The sequence below is a fragment of the Rhynchophorus ferrugineus genome, unplaced genomic scaffold, assembly GCF_030347505.1.
Source record: "Rhynchophorus ferrugineus isolate W39M unplaced genomic scaffold, kcgeb_rfMv2 rfM6, whole genome shotgun sequence".
Lineage (NCBI taxonomy): Eukaryota > Metazoa > Arthropoda > Insecta > Coleoptera > Curculionidae > Rhynchophorus > Rhynchophorus ferrugineus.
Window position 1 is genome coordinate 6,945,803 of NW_027472585.1, and position 16,547 is coordinate 6,962,349.

Here is a 16,547-nt window from a genome sequence, read left to right on the forward strand (position 1 = left end):
CGGCTTATATATTGAAACAAGTAATAATCAGAAAGAGCAAGTTCTGGAGAATACGGCGGGTGAGATAGCACTTTCCATTGTAATTCCCATGTATGGATGTATGTTTTCACCGATTTTGCAACGTGATCGAGAGTTGTCATCAATAATATTGTTTTGTCTTTCCTCGTGTTCTGTCCGTTTTTTTCGCTGAGTGCTCTGTTCAAAGTCATCAATTGTAGTCAATAGTAATCCCCATTGATGGTTTCATTGAGTAATGCCTTCAAATACTTGTCTTCAATTTTTCCGCAAATGCGATTTACTCGCTACAAATTCAGATATTTTCAACGCACTGAAAAAATGTTCACACTTCGACGAAATGACATATTGAACAGTGAGCCCTGTAAGGGAGGCTTCAACATGAAATTGGTTACCAGTGTACATAATGCGATTTAATACAGAGTAACATCATCTAAGGTAAATCTTATCAGTATTTGGCGGATTTTTTTTCAAATTGCTAGACCCTTAAAGGCATTACAAAAATATAACCTATAGTAACTTTTTTTTTATTGAAAATAATCGGAAAACGAAAAACGAACTTTCGACGTGTTAAATTCCCGATATATCGATGATCTGTTCTTGTTCTCAAATGCGCAATAGATCTGATACGGGGAGGTTTTACCTTAAGCTCCGATATAGTTGTGTGTTTATTTTTGTGTCTACGGTGCCTGGTGGCGAGGCAATAAATTAGCAACAGTGTATATAGGCGCGTACAGAAGGATTAAATTACATCGATATCTCTCAATTTTGCTAATAGAGTGCTAAATTACACATGTAATGCATGTTACCTATCGCCGCGCGAAATTACACGACCTTAATTAACACGGGGTAATATGACTAGTATCGCTGGCGCAGCTTTTTCAAAATTAGCCGCTGCCCGATTTGTTGATGGGTTTAAATTAAATTTTTGGGCATTATGTATCTTTACTTATATATCTTTACGTATCTATAGAAGTATTTTTTATGTAAATTTAAGATATCAGGCCTATAAATTAATTTTAAAGGATTTACAATAGATGATATTACTGCCTATTAAATCATATCGGGTACATTTGCGAGCAATTTCATCTTGAAGCCTCACTGTCAAGCTTTACTCTTCACTATGTTATTTCGTCTAACTGAATTTGTACCGAGCAAATCGCATTTACGGAAAGTTTTACTTTTTGATTTCAATTTGAAGAAAAAGGCGGCTGAGTCATCGAATGCTATGTGAAGGTTCTGATAACCAAGCTCCATCGATTTCAAAATGTAAATGCTGGTTTCGAAGTTTTAAAAATGATGGTTTTGACATCGAAGGCAAACAGTGTTTTGAACAGTCACAAAAATTTGACAGCGAGGCATTACTACCTTCCTGAAGAATATGTCGAATTGTTGGGAGTAACAGATATTGCATCAGAATCATGGCAGATCAGACGTTGAAAAGCTTTTGGTCATATGTGAGATGTTGCTTCAACGGCAAAATCGGAAAGGTTTTTTGCACCGTTTTGTTACTGGCGATGAAAAATGGAACCATTACGATAATCTAACGCGAAAAAAATATGTGGTCAAGCAAATGGTGTGAATTTGGTGATATTAGTTGATGATATTTGATTGATGTAGTATACTAAGTTGCTAAAACCCAATGAAGTCATCAACGGGAACCACTGTTAACTATAATTGATGCGTTTGAGCCGAGCACTGCGTGATGGACAACCGGAATCTTCAGCATGACAACATGGCAACATACATGCGAACTTGAGAATATTACAATGGGAATTGCTAAGCTACCCATCGTATTCTCCAGACCTTGCACCTTCTGATTACTACTTGTTCCAGTATATGAGTAGTGTACAATGTGAACAGCGCTTCACTTCTTATGAAGATACCAAAAAACGGGCCTATTCGTAGATAACCTCAAAAGTTACATCGTTCTTTCGAAATGGAAACTGTAAATTCCTTAAAAGATGGGAAAAAGTAGCGTCTATCGAAGGACAATATTTTGAATGAAATATATTGGGCGTGAATTAATACAGTATTTATTGTTATTTTTTCATTAAATCTGATTTAGTTTGGTTGGCGGAATAATCAAGGCGAATCAAGGGTTGGGTAAATTTATAATTGTGACAGAAATGGCATCGCAGTCACTCCAGTAACTAGGCTGGGTAAGACCGGATATCTTCTGGGATGATCGCCTAAGTTGGTTACTAGCTAGTCTATAGTTTTAATGATGAGGACCATGGTTCGGAACCCGAGTTGGCAAAAAGAAGACTGATTCCAAAATATTTGATTAATTTTTGATGTGACTAAAATAAACTAAAATAATGCAATAATTAAAAATCCAACGAAAATCCATTATAAATAACTGCTATACTAGGACGTACGGTTTGGTGAGTAAACTAAAAATGCTGCTAAAAATAAATGGATTATTATTAAACTATTTTAATATTAATATTAACAACATTCAAATTTAAATGTATATTTATGCCACAATTTGGTAACCTGTTTCTATTTAAAGTTACAATTCAAATTCTTCTATTTTTAGTAATGTTTATTTTGAATACGTATGCTTTCAAATATTATATTATTTAGAGTTGACATTAACATAATCCTGGCTTTTTAGTAGTAAAATAAAATTCATTTTACGTGTTAGATTGGCATTTAATCTTGACGTATTTAAGTAACACATAGATTATGACATATCCCATGATTTTCTACCATGCTAATGTGGGCCAAAGATCTATCTCTTATAGTCATTGCAGTAGCAGGTCATAAATTAAAAAATCTCTTAATGTGCCTAATGAGTCCTTTTAAGATATGTTTTCAAGTAACAATTTCTATAAATATTTTATATAAATATAAAAAATATATAAATATATATAAATATAAATATATATATATATATATATATATATATATATATATATATATATAAACTATGCTATATATAAATTTAATTATATTTAATTATAAAATTAATATATAATTAATATTTATTTTGAATTTCAACTGTTCTAATAAACGTGGTGCTTTGCCGGTACTTAATTATAAATTCAGTTCTCGATCGTCTTTCGATTTTCAGATGTTACTTCGGTCGAGGTCTTCCTGGTGAGACATTTGGAAATTTCATACGTCATAATTTTTATTCGTTTCTTTCCGATGACGTCATCGTCGTCCTCGACCGCGAATCGAACCGCCGTCGATTAAATTTTTATTCGAAATGAAGAATAAGGATACTCCCTCCTGTCGATCGGGCGATAGCTCCCTAGTGTTTCCCGACGGAATTGCTGATTGGTCGCATCCAGTTTTATTGAACAAATGTAAATCGACTGAATGCATTGGTATTGCGAGTGGGTTGGAGACATTGATTGTTGCAAGTGTTGACCTGATTACCTGCTTGTCTGCTCATAATAATAAACCTCTATTAAGTATTCGTTACAATCATTGCAATCTATGCGGTGATATGCTTTATCTATTATAATTCAATATTGAAACCTTAGTTGAATATTAATGTATCTCACGTGTCATCCTGTCTCTTATTAATGATTATTCATCATCATTAATGTTACTGTTATCAGTTGTTATGAAATAAGTCTCCAAAAATCTCTATTGCTGTACTCTTCTATATTTTCAGCCGTCAAATACTTATTGGTTTCCGTTTTGAATAGGTCAGTAGATCTACCTATCTTTCCAGTTCCAGTATGTTAACAGTTCCTCTATGAAACAAACCACTGGCTGTCTGGTTGTCGACATGCTGCATGAAAATTTCACCAAAATGGATCATGATTAGCCTAAAGGAAGATGCGCATTCCGTTAAGATTTATTTCAAATTGACATTTTGAATCAACTATTACTACTCTATTTTGGAAGGCCTCTTCTAAATACTTCTTGGTTTTCATTTCAATCAGATTGTGTCTGTAAGTCCTAGATCCACCTACCTTTCTCCTAATGGTTCCTCAATGAAACAAAAACAAATAACTATACTTTTTATAATATATTGCCACTAAATGTAATAATGTAATACAATTGAAATGTTATGTTAAGGTTTGTTTGGAATTGACATTTCAAGGGAATTGTCCCATTTTAATAAGAAAATAGATTGAACTATTGAAATTGTACTTTTTTCTATACTGAGTTTTCACACAGTATCTTTTATATTAATCTTCAAAAATTATTTGTCATTATTACAGTCAAAGCTTTATGGTGTATATATTATGTTTTTTTAGCCTTGATTGGACCTTACCCAAAGATACAAATTTCTATAAATCGATAGATTACGTGAAAATGGATAATGATTCAGATAAACTTATACTTTAAAAAAATTGCATATATTTTATTTGGTTAAAAAATGATGTTTAATAACTTCGTAGACCCATTTATTTGACCATCGTGCAATCGTATTGTTGGATTACTATTCGGTTAGTTGTTTTAGTACATCCCCATATTTATTCCATAAGTGATGAATTGATTAATCCAATCTCTTTGAGCTTTGGTCAAGTCGAAAGTATCTTCCGACTAATCAGTACAGTTTTTTGAGTTCGATCTGAACATGTTCTTTCCATCATTGGACAATGGGCATTCCTCAAGTGATATAATTAGGTTTTTGTGAATTCGCCTCAACGCAAATTTGACACGGACAGATTTCGAGCAATTGAGCTGTATTTTCCAGGCTTTAGTCTTTTTGTGGATCTTGTCGACTGCCAGTTATACCTTTTCTACAGCTCAAGGCAGAGATATATATTTTGCCATAATAAATGTGTCGTCGGTAAAAGTTCCAAGCATTGTTTTAAGAGCAAATGCAGGAGTGGTTCCAAGACACTACTCTGCAAAATTCCAGCCAAAATAGGTTTAAATGTTGAGATTGCCTCTTTTTTCGAAAAGATACGATTCTAAAAATTAACAATAGTTCTGTGGTAACAACAACGAAGGGTAGTATTTATTTTCTTCAAGCGCCTTTTCAGTAACCGCTGTCACTCTGTGGTCTTAGTTAAAAGGGATGAATTGATATATGCCCCTGATCATAAATCAAACAAATATATAAGTGATACTTGCCCTAGAATTTTTTTCTACATATCTATAGTACTTTAATAGGAAACCGCAACATATACTATCCTTTAACACAGTTTATTCCAAACAGGGTCCTATTTCAATCAGGTTGCGTGCTTATATTGAAAAACTCATTAATTTAGTGACAAAATAATATTTTATCGTAAAACTATCATTAATATAATTAGATATAAATATAGTAAGGCACGTGAACAGCAACTGTATTGTTATTTCTTGATGGAGGGGGTGTAGTACGTTATCGCAAAAATAACATTGATGCCGATGCCATATTAGAAATATTAACTAAAGTATCTGATAGTATCTACATATTCTTATACAAGCTAATATAACAATATACACATCCATTATTATTGCATTCCTTCTTCAGGAATACAACATTAAAACGTATTTATAGTTTGTTCTATAAATTCGCAGAAGTAAAACAAATCATTTTTGCATGCACGAAAAAAGCCGAAATGAAGTCAAACAGAGCCAAATATGGTGAATAAACTGGATTAGGCAACAATTCGTACTCTTTAAGTGTGTGTTCTTCATAATTGTTTAATATGCCGCTTGAATAGGTGCGTTATATTGATAGGGAATTATTTATTTCTTCAGTAAACCTTTTTTCATTACTTTTTGTGTCAAATTAGTCTGAAATATAACGACTCGTTTCATTATGATATCGGTTTCTTATCACTCAGTAGCCTATTATTTTTATAATTTAAATAAACCCAAATCTTAGTGACGGTGATGAAACAACGTTCAAAATATTTAAAGTGAAACAGCCATTATGCATTTAACTTTTTTCGTAAATTTCATCACTGATGGCACTTCATCAATTTATTGGGCATTCTAGTAGCAGGATGAGATGGTAAGAGTTCGTAACAGCATTTTTAGCAGGAGAATGACATCTCTTATACGACGCTACGAACTAATTCCAACACCTAATACTTTCGATAATGTTGATAATAAGGTTTGAAGTAATTTCGATTGTTCTTTAGTGTTGTGTGTCTATTGTCTCGATATAATAATGTAATTATATTTAATTGAATGAAACTAATGTTAAGATAACTTTGTTCCTATTGTTGTATCTATTATATTTTTAAGTACTACTGCTCTTGTATTTGATAATTGTAAGCTGCCAAAATGTAAACAATTATTTCGTATTGAAATTTATTTTATGGTTGTTACACATGATTGTTATACTGTATGTACCGGATATAATAGTCAACTGGAAAAAAGTCCTATAAATTTTATATTCCTATATATATTAATTAATTTATAATATCTATTATATAATTTGTATTCCTATTCCTATAAATTTTAAACATTGATCAATGATATATGAGTCCTTTTAAGTGTTCTTCTCTGCAATATAAAAAAATAATATGTAACTAATATATCTGCATTCATTATTCTCACATAAGCCACAAATTATTTTATGTTAAATCATAGCTGAAACCCCATCTGTGCAAGAGCAACACAAATTCAACCAGACTTCAGATCTCAAAATAATAATAAACAATATTTTAATTAAATAATTCGCTTTTTAACTTGCAAGAATGTTTTTTGTTGTGCATCACTCTGTGTAGTTCTTCCAATAAAACAGTCGCCATAAATGGCGCCAAGATGGGCAGTATGCCAAATGCAGTTTGTAAATTGTAAATGCAGTGTAAAAATTTAACATTTGTTTTAAACTCGGGACGGTTTTTTCCTTCTCATTTTACCCTGAAGAGACAGAATGGTCTCTGATGTGTTGGAATATGTAACCGAATCTATAAAATTCGATTTGTAATGGTACTAGTCGACCCTGTTGTCAGATGTCTACAAAATTCTTTAAAATATTAGTGTTAACTATTAGAGGGTACATATAGATGACACTACCTTCTAACCTTCCTAAACCTAACCTAATAGTGGTAATCTTAACATTCTAATAACCTGTGACAATGACAATCTCATATATTTTTATTTGCTGCTCCTGACTTGAGCGCAAAAAACATGACAAACTTGTCTTATACCTGTGAAAGCTAAATGAAGAAGAAGAAAAAAGAGAAAGCTAAGATGTTAGCTAACTCATGCAACTTTCGATCATTGGTATTACCACTTCATTTGGATGTCCACTGCGTTCTGCATCATCGGTGTCTCTACGACCACGTTTGAAGTCAGGAAACCAACGTTTTATTGTTGTTTCTTATAAAGCGGAGTCCTTATAACATTGTTCAAGCCATTGCTTCGCTTGAACGGTATTTTTTTCCATCAAGGAGCAGTGTAAAATTAAAACACGAAATTGTTTTTGATCCATTATTTTGAAAATAATAAAAGTAGTGTCACTCTTAGCATAATAACACAAACTTATGAGTAGAATATCATGAAATTTCAACAGCTTTCTTTTGAAGGTTAGTAGTACCTGAAAAAGAGGCGAATGCAATAAAACTAGCGCCATCTATGTGTTAGGCCTGGGACTTTTCGTCCAATGTTTTACTTGTATCAATTGTATTACTTATCGGATCACCCTCGTATATGCACTATATATAGTTTCTTTAAGGGCTATCTATAATTTAATAATGCCTTTATTATATTTGTAACTCTACTGATTTTTTGTCATGGTAATAAACGAGTTTAAAATTCCGATACTAAATGTATCAATTGCTATTAATCTAAGGCAGTGAATCGTCGTTTTTTTCGTGTGCAAATCGATCGAAGGCCGACGGATTGCAATAAACACTTCAGCGACATATTAATTTAGCCGAAAACGAACGCTGTTCCGAGTTTAGCTTCGGTCGTTATCAGTCGATTATGGTGTTGGTAATTAATAAAAACGAATTATAGTTATCTGACCCGATCGCAGATATCGTCCCACGGGAACCGTACGATGATTTATCGTTGTTCCCCGTTTTTTGACAGGTATATAGACATTTCCTTTCCGTTGAACTCCATATATCGTATGTACAGATTTAGTAGATATGAATGTTGGTAAATAAACGTTGAAATTATTTTACAGATGTGCAATGTTCTATTTGAGAATCAAGTGTTATCAAATACTAGCCGTATAAGTCTCTTATGTTCAATAAAAGTCGCCACTAAATCGAATACTATGTATACTAATTTGTGCCATCTTCCTATCAAAATATCTAAAGGACATATGACATTGTAATTTCTTAAGAGTTACATTTGACTGCTGTATTAATAACCAGAAAAAACAAAACTTACAGTCTATAGTATATAGTCCTTACATATCCCTTAAATTAGATCAAAAATTACAGTACCTTATATACGTCCTGTCGCTCAGTCTGTGTTAACTCTTCTCTTAAGGCCTTGAAGGCCTCCAGAAATATATCTCATCAAGTTACATAATTACCCTAACGACATTCCTGCAAACAGGGGGATTCTATTCGAATATTGGCAAGGAAGAGTGAAACGGTGATCGGTTAAACCCATCACAACCCTACCAGCGTACTAAGATCATCCACCCCTTCTTCGGCTCATTTTGGCGAGAAAAACTCAGCCCTATCACTTTCTAGAGTTATCCACTATTTCCATGGCCACCACTTTCAATAATATTAACTGTTCGGTGACTCTTTAACCATCCGACGTTTCGTATCTTCCGTTAAAATTCTACTTTAAAAACGTACCTTCAAAGTCAAGAAATAATGATAATCTGACGAAATGGATATTAAGAAAACCACCCACTCAGTTATCATGCACTAAAGTACATATATATATAATTAAATATAGTTTATTTTTCTAATGCATGATTCTGTAAATAAATACCTAATTGGATTATTGACGAAAAGTATCTTAATATAACTCAAACGCGTGTATATTAGTTTTTGTTTTATATATTCTAAATATTGTATTACATTTTTCAGGGTATCTTTAGATTAGCATCTGAGAATGTTATGAAGATTATGCGAAAGGGGCGTGAAACTCTCCTAACGCTATTAGAAGCATTCGTTTACGATCCTCTCATTGATTGGACGGTAGGTGGCGAAGTGTTAGCTGGTACGACATTCGGTGGAGGTGCCAAAAGTGCCGAAGCCAATCGTAGACAGAGCAAAAAGGAGCTGGAAAGAGAAGTTACTTTGGCGATGTTTGACGTGCGATGTACAGAAATGAAAATCGAGTGGCAGGAAAATAAGTGAGTACAGAATGAACTTCCTGTTAATCATACGTTACTCACCTGTCATATTTTTCCAGAGTGGAGATATTAAACGAGATACCAGGACTAAAAGATAATTTCAAATCGTGCTTAGCATTAAACGAAGAGATAGAGAAGGTTGAAGACGAACTACAGGACTTGCACCAACAATTGGCGTTGGTAAAAGAAGCCGAAGCCCAGGGTCCCAAGAAACATTCGCTTTTTAAACTTCCATCGTTGTATGACAATTACGTGAAGAGCCAAGATGCCGTAAACACAGCCAAAAAGGTACCTTGATTTCTTATTTAAATTTCTTTACGCTTGAGTCGGCTTTTCAGGGTTTATGCGACTTCATAAAAGAGTGTAACTCCCACTCGAAAGCTTTCAACAGCATTTTCACTTCCTATGAGAAACAGTTCAACCAGTGGCTAAAATTTGCCATGCCCGATGATAGCATGCATATATTCGATTTGGTGAAAGAGTTTCTCCACAATGCAGGAAAAGATGATGTCATATCAGAATGTGAACAGTCGGAAATTGAGGTGGGTTTTAAATAATGTTAGCGTCGATTTGTATACCTACGTCATACCCTGTATTTTAGGTTTTTCGACTTGCCCAAAGTCTTAACTGTCAGACCAGGAAATGTATTCAAATCGCTCAAGAGTATATGTCCTTATTGATTCAGTGTCCAAAATCATACCTAGAAAACCACCGAACAAATCTATACGCAGAATGGGCAAATTATCTCCTAGAAACGAAAACCACTGGAGCCTGTGATATCGTTTTTGAAAAAATCCGATCATTCCTCGAGATTAAGTCGCAGAATAATCCACACATCCTTAAGGTGGCTTTAACTCTCGATACGTTTTACAAAGATACACTGCTTCAAGTTAATAAACTCTTCGACGAACTAGCGACTATCCGAACCAAGGATCCACCCACCACTTTGGAAAAACTCTATGGAAATGCCAAACTAAACATAGTATCATTTTTGAGTCAGGAGAAAGGAGCGGAGAGCGCTCTAAAGTTCGTTTTGTCCGGAGCGCTATTAATCTTAAACAGAACCTTTTTAACGTTGGAAATTGCCGCTCATAGAAGTGGTGATTGGTTAATCAAATTGACGTCCAGAGATGGCGATTGGTTCTTAGATGACTTATTATTGCACAGTATGAAAGCCGTGGAAGTTGTTAATAATGTCCCTCTGAAGCAGGATACAGATGATATGAGGTAATTAAGTAATAAGGAAGCGCTCCTTTCGGATGTTGTTTCATTTCTCATATGATGCCATCATAGCGTAATTATAACTCAAGTAAATATTATCTTTTTTAGATTCTACCAAATAATTAATGGTATTAAAATCGCCCATGCTATTTACAAAGGTCTATATGATCTAAATTTTAACTTTCACACTATCATTCTACCGGAGACTATGAAGAAAATCCAAGGAGATGATGAAACTGTACTATCTATGATCAACAAATTAAATGCCGTTATTATTCAAGCGGACATACCTTTACCAGAAATGGTAACTCAACTGGAAAAACTATTAACTTGCGTTTTAATGCATGTAGATGTCCATGTAAGTATTTTAACTTTTTGGTAGGAAAATGAAGTTTCAAAATGACAATTTGCTTTTTTTCTTTCAGACCACGTATGATCTTGTACTTGAAAAAGTATCTGAAACGAAAAAGAGATTTTTAGACCTGATACCAACTCAGTCCGATTCTTTAAGTCATGGCAAAATGCTGTTGATGGGCTTCAATGGGCTTTTCGAAAAAATCAATCAAGAAATAAATAACTTGGTTTCGATATTAGGTGGTCTGGATATACCTAAATCTTGGAAAAAGTTGGATCACGTTAAAGATGCCAAAAATATTTCTCCACACATATTCAATCCCAAAATTCGAGCCCTGTTAGAGAGTATATTTTTCTTAAAAAGAATAATGGCTATTACCGATTTCTTCGCTTTAGCTCAAGAAATGTGTGCCAATATCCAAGGCACCAGGCAAACGGTCATTTATACAGATGAACAGTTAACTAAACCCGTAAAGCAGTACATCGCAGATTTTATATCCAGACAGTTATTGGGTGTAACCCCCGAAGCTATTACTTACGCGATTTGTTGCATATTGCAAGATCTACATTTAGATGTGACACATGAAATTGAACAGAAAGATATTGGAGCTGAAAGTAAGGTTCCTTTGGATGAATTGTACCACAAGGCGTATAATGTATTGATTAAAGATGGAGCTTTCACAGCAAACGTTGTATCGCAGGCATCGAGTTTAGAGATGAATTTAAAAACAGCTTGGGATAAAATTCAAGAACCAAAAAAGATAGAACAGAAACTCTCTGTGTTACAATCCAGTGCATATCGTCTCCAAAGTCAGATAGCTGTCCACAATTTGATGTTCAACGATGTGCTTCTGTTAACTAATCTGAAATCGGTGCGATCTAAGTTTCTCTTGGAAATGCAAACAGAATTGACTGGACTGAGGGTTACATACAAGCAACTGATTGATTCTAAGGAGAAGCAAGAAAAATTGGTTGATAAAGCCTATCAACGCCTAAATTGGGCTAAAGGTGCAAATCCGAATGTTGTAGAGATACTAGCAGCTTTTCAAACTGCCGTCAAATCGAGGGATACATCCCTTACGATTGAACAAAAAATAGTGGATAATGTGTTAACATCATGCAATGTAATATTGCAGCATGAACTACTACGAACCAACACAGTAGATCCTACCAAAGAATTTGATAAGCTCTTTCTCAGCAGCTTTGAGAAATGGCGTATTGCTTGTCAATATAGTGAATCCAAGAGTGAAAACTTGCAACCAGCTGAGGAGAGGATTTTGAATATGCTTACTTTGGACATGGTCAAGGATCCCAAATGGCTTCTTCAGCTATCTGGTCTCATTACTGAAATCATTACAATTTGTCAAAAGACATTGTCTGATAAGAAGAATGAAATGTTTCTTAAAACTGACACCTTAGCCGCTCTAATGGGTAACTTCAAAAACCTGTATAATAATCATACAAAATTAATGCAAGACGTTAAGAGCTTATTAAAGATCATGTCGAAGATAGAAGACTACAGTGTGGCTACGCAGGCATTCATTCAAAGCTACAAAAAATACGTCGAGCATTTTGGTGCTTTGTTCAACGTATTTAAAGATCATTCGGTGAATAAAAACGTAATCGAAGATGTGATGCAACATCTCGAATACATCAATGAACAAACTGAAGACATCTACGAAGGCGTTTTAGCGCTTCAGGAACAGAAGGGTTCCAGTGCAAGATCGTCTTTGCGCCGTCAGAGTTGCGTAATTGCCGAGGACCAGGATCGGACTGAGAACAAAGTGCAACCGAGAAATGGTTACGCTGTTAATGTGTGGAGGCGAGTGAAAATGAAACTGGAAGGTCGAGATCCAGATCCGGGAAGAAAATGTACCGCTCAAGAGCAGGTGCGTGTGTTATTTAACGTTAGTCCATTAACGCCTAAAATCAAATAGAGTGATTGAATTAATTTACAGTTCGGGTTAAGAGCTTTTTAATTCTTCTCTGCATATATGTTATATAACGTGCCGTAGTAAACTCAACTTTTACGTTTGGATATAAATAACATTTTTGTCATGATACTTCTAAAAAAAACTCTTCTGTATCTGTATATTCTAAGCCGTATAAAGATTTTAACACAAGTGTGTTTAATTATTTTTAACAATGACTAAAATATCTATGGAAAGCAACAAAATGTCATAATAAAAAGCGTTTCATATTTATATTATTACAACTATAGGCCTTCCAATAAACAGTCAATGCACATCATAAAAATTTATAATAATACAACGTTGCCGCACCAAATTTAAGTTTTCGTTTATTCTCACTCTGACGTCAAAATACTAACGTAAATATAATATTGAAACAAAAAATGTTATTAAATATAATTTATTTTAACATTATAATTTTATTGAAGGTTTTAAACTACAGTTAATTAAACAACTACAATAGTTTGTAGGTTAATTTTATTATATTTACTTTGGAATCTCAAACGGTGTTGACCAGTACGAACACGAATCAATTTTTATAGGTCGATTTGATTACATATTCGGATACATCAAATTTCATTCTCTCTTTTTAATTAGAATAATATTAATTAGTAAAATGAGGAAAAACAATGCTTCCAGTTTAAAATGGATTTTACGTTTTTACAAACAGAATTTGACAATACGTTCGACGGCGTTGATGACGTGCATTGGCTATTATATTGGAAGGATTATATTATTTACATTTTCAAATTGTATTGTCAGTTTATTTTGTTCAAGCATTGAAGAAAAACAACCCGAATTGAATATTAAGGAAGAACGAATAGTTATTTTATTGTTTTAATTGAGAACCTCTTTTGAGCATGGCTGGCGTTGATGGGTCAAATATTTCATTGGCTGCTGTACATAATTTTGATAACTCGCATCGTTTTCAGGTTGATTATGTTATTCGTGAAGCCACCAGTTTAGAAAACCTCGCCCTTTTGTACGAGGGTTGGACGCCGTGGGTGTGACACGATCGTCGAGAAGTCGCGCCCCTGGGCTGACGGTCCGGAGGGGCGCGCGCTGGCTCTCACAAGTCGAATACAATCGAGCGGTAAAGAGGCGGCGGCGGGACTGTGATCAACCACTGGGTGCACACGTCTACCGACCACCAACAGTAGAGTTCGAGAGGCGCGACTCATCAGCTGACGGGGCGACGCTCCGTCTATCCTTCTTGTTAAATTTCGGTGTCGGTGTTTGGCTCCGCCCATTTTATTGCGTACGGGGCGTCACGGGGAACGCGCGTCCGACCGAACGTCAAAAAACTTTGACGGTTTTTCGATGGTCGTTCTCGCGCGCGATCCCCACTATATCATGCCGTTTTGCCTGTAAGGAGAGATGTTCATACGAGGTCGTAAGGTCGCATCAGCCGAACATCAGCTTGGAGTTGAGTATTATTTAAATAATCGCGCTATTTTTCCATTTATTGTTGTCAGAATGACAGTCGAGACGGTTAATTCAGAATTCTTTCGCTCGTCACGGGTTCAAGCGACTTAACGTTGTCATATTGATCTGAATATAAATTTGACCAAGAATTTCACGGTCGTTTCATTGAATTTTATCACTAGACGTTGTAGGCATAGTTGTGAGGTGTTTGGATTAAATTTATAATAATAATAATTATATGTTTATTATTTTATATAACATAGACTATTACAATACACATACATGGGGATATCTATCATGGCAGCAACAAGAAGTTACTCATCACTGCTCTGCACACATAAACTATATGTTTATTTGCACTATTGTAGTAAATATTTTTCAGCTTTAATATCATATTAAAGTCCAAAATTTGCATTGTTGGGCATACTATAACCTACTATAATCAAAATTTAAGATTTTATGTCTTCTTCCACCCACCCCTCTCCACCAAGATATTTCCATGTATCAACATGCTATAGAAAGTTAATATAGTCCAAATATCTCATTTTTTTGAGTTATCTGAATATCATTTATAATGCAGTTTGCTTTGAGAAGCATCCACCTTTAAAATTTATTTAATGTTGTAGTATATTTTTCTAGCTGTTTTAAGTGGTGTATTTCTTGGACCTTAGCCATTCTCTCTCTCTCTCTCTCTCTCTATTTCGCTCATTATCTTTTAACTCATTCTAAATTTAAAAGTTTTACATGCCATACTGTATATATATATATAAATGTCTTTGTTATTTTGAAGTTCGCTGTTTTTAATATGGAGTAATTCTAGAGAGACACCACTTGAATAAACTAAAATTTGATAAAATTCTAGTGTCAAATTACCTGTTTTAGATGTAGTATTTACTAACCAAATAAATAACATTCTTATATTAATCTTAAAGCTAGGATTTCTTTTTAAAAATGTTTGAATTAGTATGTCAGTGGTTTTAAGTTGTGGAATGGTAGCAGGCTATAATTGTTCTGTCTAAATCAGATAATAATGTACGCGAAAATGGTCAATACCTGCTACTCTTCAATGGCTTTATTTAAAATAAAAATAGATGTAATCATAACTTTGTTTTTTTATTTTTACCAATGCAACCCACAAACCAGAACTACAAAGAATACCTAATTTTATTTTATTTAATATTTTACATTACTAAGCTTCAAAAATAATTCATCAGTATATCGTTCACATCCATGAATTCTTTTCTGTAGTGATAACACATCTTCCTGTGTTAGGGACTTGCTTTGTTGAACATACTTATAGGTAACCTCCAGTTCTTTGCTTAAACTTTTACTAAATTCTTGCAAAAGTTCATTAGAAAATACAGCATTTTTACACAAATATCTGTTATAGTATATCAATGGTAAAATGACAATATTTGATATTGATTTATACAAATGGTGTAATAATGCTAATAACTGATTGTTATTATTTGTGTATACAGTAATAAAATATCTTTTTTCTTCAGCCTTGTGGACCCTTATTAACGAGTTATCCAATAATTTAGATACATTATAAGATACAAAATAATCTGAACATGAAGAAATACAAATTTTCATCAATGAACAGTGAATTTCAAATGTATTACTGATGGATATATCCCATTCTTCAGGAAGAATTAAAACTAAAGTGTCTTCATTACTACAACATTGCACTGTCAAAATATATTTTAAATCACTTGTTATTTGTAAAAACATAGAACTAAAATCAGATGGAGATATACAAACATCATGTAATTGCAGTTGATATTCTTTTGAATCAATTTTGAACATTAAATTCCCAGATATTATCAAATTTAATTCATTCAGAAAACAGGGAACGTCAAATACAACAACCAGATATGCTTTTGATTTAAAACTACTTGTTTTTATTACAGAATTTGTAATATACCTACAATTTTCAGATTGTTGACATTCTAGTAAATCACATTCACCAAAGAGTTCAATATTATAAGTAAAATTTTCATTAATATTTTGCCATAGTATAGCTTTAATATCTTGAATTACATGACCAGCATAATTAGAAATTTCATAACAAATACAATACTTGTTATTGCATATTTTCTTCCAAACATTCTTGTCTATGTTTACATTTGATTCGTTTAATGGTTGCAAATGTTTAACTTCTCTTCTCTTTAGTAAAACTTCTTGAAGCGACGTCTTACGCAAACGGACTTCTTCAAGTTTAGTTTTTAAAAACAATTCAACTTTATCATCACTAAAATCTAAATCCAAATCCATTCTTGAATTGATTGTAAAAAGAAAATAACAATTTTTAGTTCTATACACCCAGTAACATCCCAACACTCAACAGCTTCTTAACCTATAATGCAAATAACAGC

At 33.6% G+C, this 16,547-nt stretch overlaps 2 protein-coding genes across 3 annotated transcripts in view; one reads left to right on the top strand and one right to left on the bottom strand.

Moving 5' to 3' along the window:
- Window positions 1-15,272, top strand: part of nonC (serine/threonine-protein kinase Smg1) — a 39,053-nt gene extending 23,781 nt beyond the window's left edge. For both annotated transcript variants that reach the window (XM_076407874.1, XM_076407875.1), the window contains exons 10-16: window positions 8,931-9,199; window positions 9,259-9,487; window positions 9,538-9,741; window positions 9,801-10,426; window positions 10,529-10,778; window positions 10,846-12,663; window positions 13,677-15,272. In XM_076407874.1, the coding sequence (XP_076263989.1) occupies window positions 8,931-9,199; window positions 9,259-9,487; window positions 9,538-9,741; window positions 9,801-10,426; window positions 10,529-10,778; window positions 10,846-12,663; window positions 13,677-13,754 (3,474 nt within the window). In that variant the 3' untranslated portion in view covers window positions 13,755-15,272. The remainder of the gene's footprint in view (window positions 1-8,930; window positions 9,200-9,258; window positions 9,488-9,537; window positions 9,742-9,800; window positions 10,427-10,528; window positions 10,779-10,845; window positions 12,664-13,676) is intronic.
- On the bottom strand, window positions 15,264-16,543 carry LOC143198572 (uncharacterized). Its single transcript, XM_076407892.1, has one exon. The coding sequence runs from the start codon at window positions 16,444-16,446 to the stop codon at window positions 15,343-15,345; it is 1,104 nt and encodes a 367-aa protein (XP_076264007.1). The 5' UTR covers window positions 16,447-16,543; the 3' UTR covers window positions 15,264-15,342.
- Window positions 16,544-16,547: the final 4 nt, after the last annotated feature.